This window comes from Homarus americanus, unplaced genomic scaffold (assembly GCF_018991925.1).
Source record: "Homarus americanus isolate GMGI-L3 unplaced genomic scaffold, GMGI_Hamer_2.0 scaffold49860, whole genome shotgun sequence".
In the NCBI taxonomy this organism is placed as follows: Eukaryota; Metazoa; Arthropoda; class Malacostraca; order Decapoda; family Nephropidae; genus Homarus; species Homarus americanus.
The window spans coordinates 164,250-165,000 of record NW_024751265.1 but is presented as its reverse complement, the minus strand read 5'-3'; the positions used below and the strand labels follow the sequence as shown (position 1 = coordinate 165,000).

The 751-nt window shown below is 47.1% G+C and overlaps 1 protein-coding gene across 1 annotated transcript in view; it reads left to right on the top strand.

Annotated features, from left to right (window-relative positions):
• The window catches only part of LOC121854568 (suppressor protein SRP40-like), a gene marked incomplete at its 5' end in the record, with an annotated part of 69,806 nt that extends 69,432 nt beyond the window's left edge, over window positions 1–374 (top strand). Inside the window, 2 exons of the mRNA XM_042349244.1 lie at window positions 1–73; window positions 370–374. The exon at window positions 1–73 is cut by the window's left edge and continues 3 nt beyond it. Coding sequence (XP_042205178.1) covers window positions 1–73; window positions 370–374 — 78 coding nt within the window. The remainder of the gene's footprint in view (window positions 74–369) is intronic.
• Between the last annotated feature and the right edge of the window lie 377 nt (window positions 375–751).

Below are 751 nucleotides of genomic sequence, written 5' to 3'. Positions count from 1 at the left end.
GATGAGCAGGTTCTTGGTGTTCTCAATTACAGGTTGATGGCAGGTTCTTGGTGTTCTCTGTTACAGGTTGATGGTAGGTTCTTGGTGTTCTCTGTTACAGGTTGATGGTAGGTTCTTGGTGTTCTCTATTACAGGTTGACGGCAGGTTCTTGGTGTTCTCTATTACTGGTTGATGGTAGGTTCTTGGTGTTCTCTGTTACAGGTTGATGGTAGGTTCTTGGTGTTCTCTATTACAGGTTGATGGTAGGTTCTTGGTGTTCTCTGTTACAGGTTGATGGTAGGTTCTTGGTGTTCTCTATTACAGGTTGATGGTAGGTTCTTGGTGTTCTCTGTTACAATTTGGCAGGTTCTTGGTGTTCTCTATTACAGGTTGATGGCAGGTTCTTGGTCGTGGGTTGTTATAGTGATGGTTGTGGGTTGCCGTGACCCTCAACACAAAACCTCCACCCACCCACACTGTACAAACACTCCCACCACCTACCCACACTGCCCCCCCCCTCCTCCTCCCCAACACACGTAACAACCCATCAACGCAGAAACAATAACATTGTCCCCTAATGACCACCCAGCCGTGAAGAATGGAGCACCTTAATTACTGTACACTACCACTGCGCTCCGTTTTCTATGCCTAACCCATCTTCCCATTTTCTGTGACCTACCCCCCATCTTCCTGTTATCTGTGACCTATTCTCTACCTTCCGTTTTCTAAGACATACCCCCATCGTCCCATTTTCTGTCCTACCCTCTACCT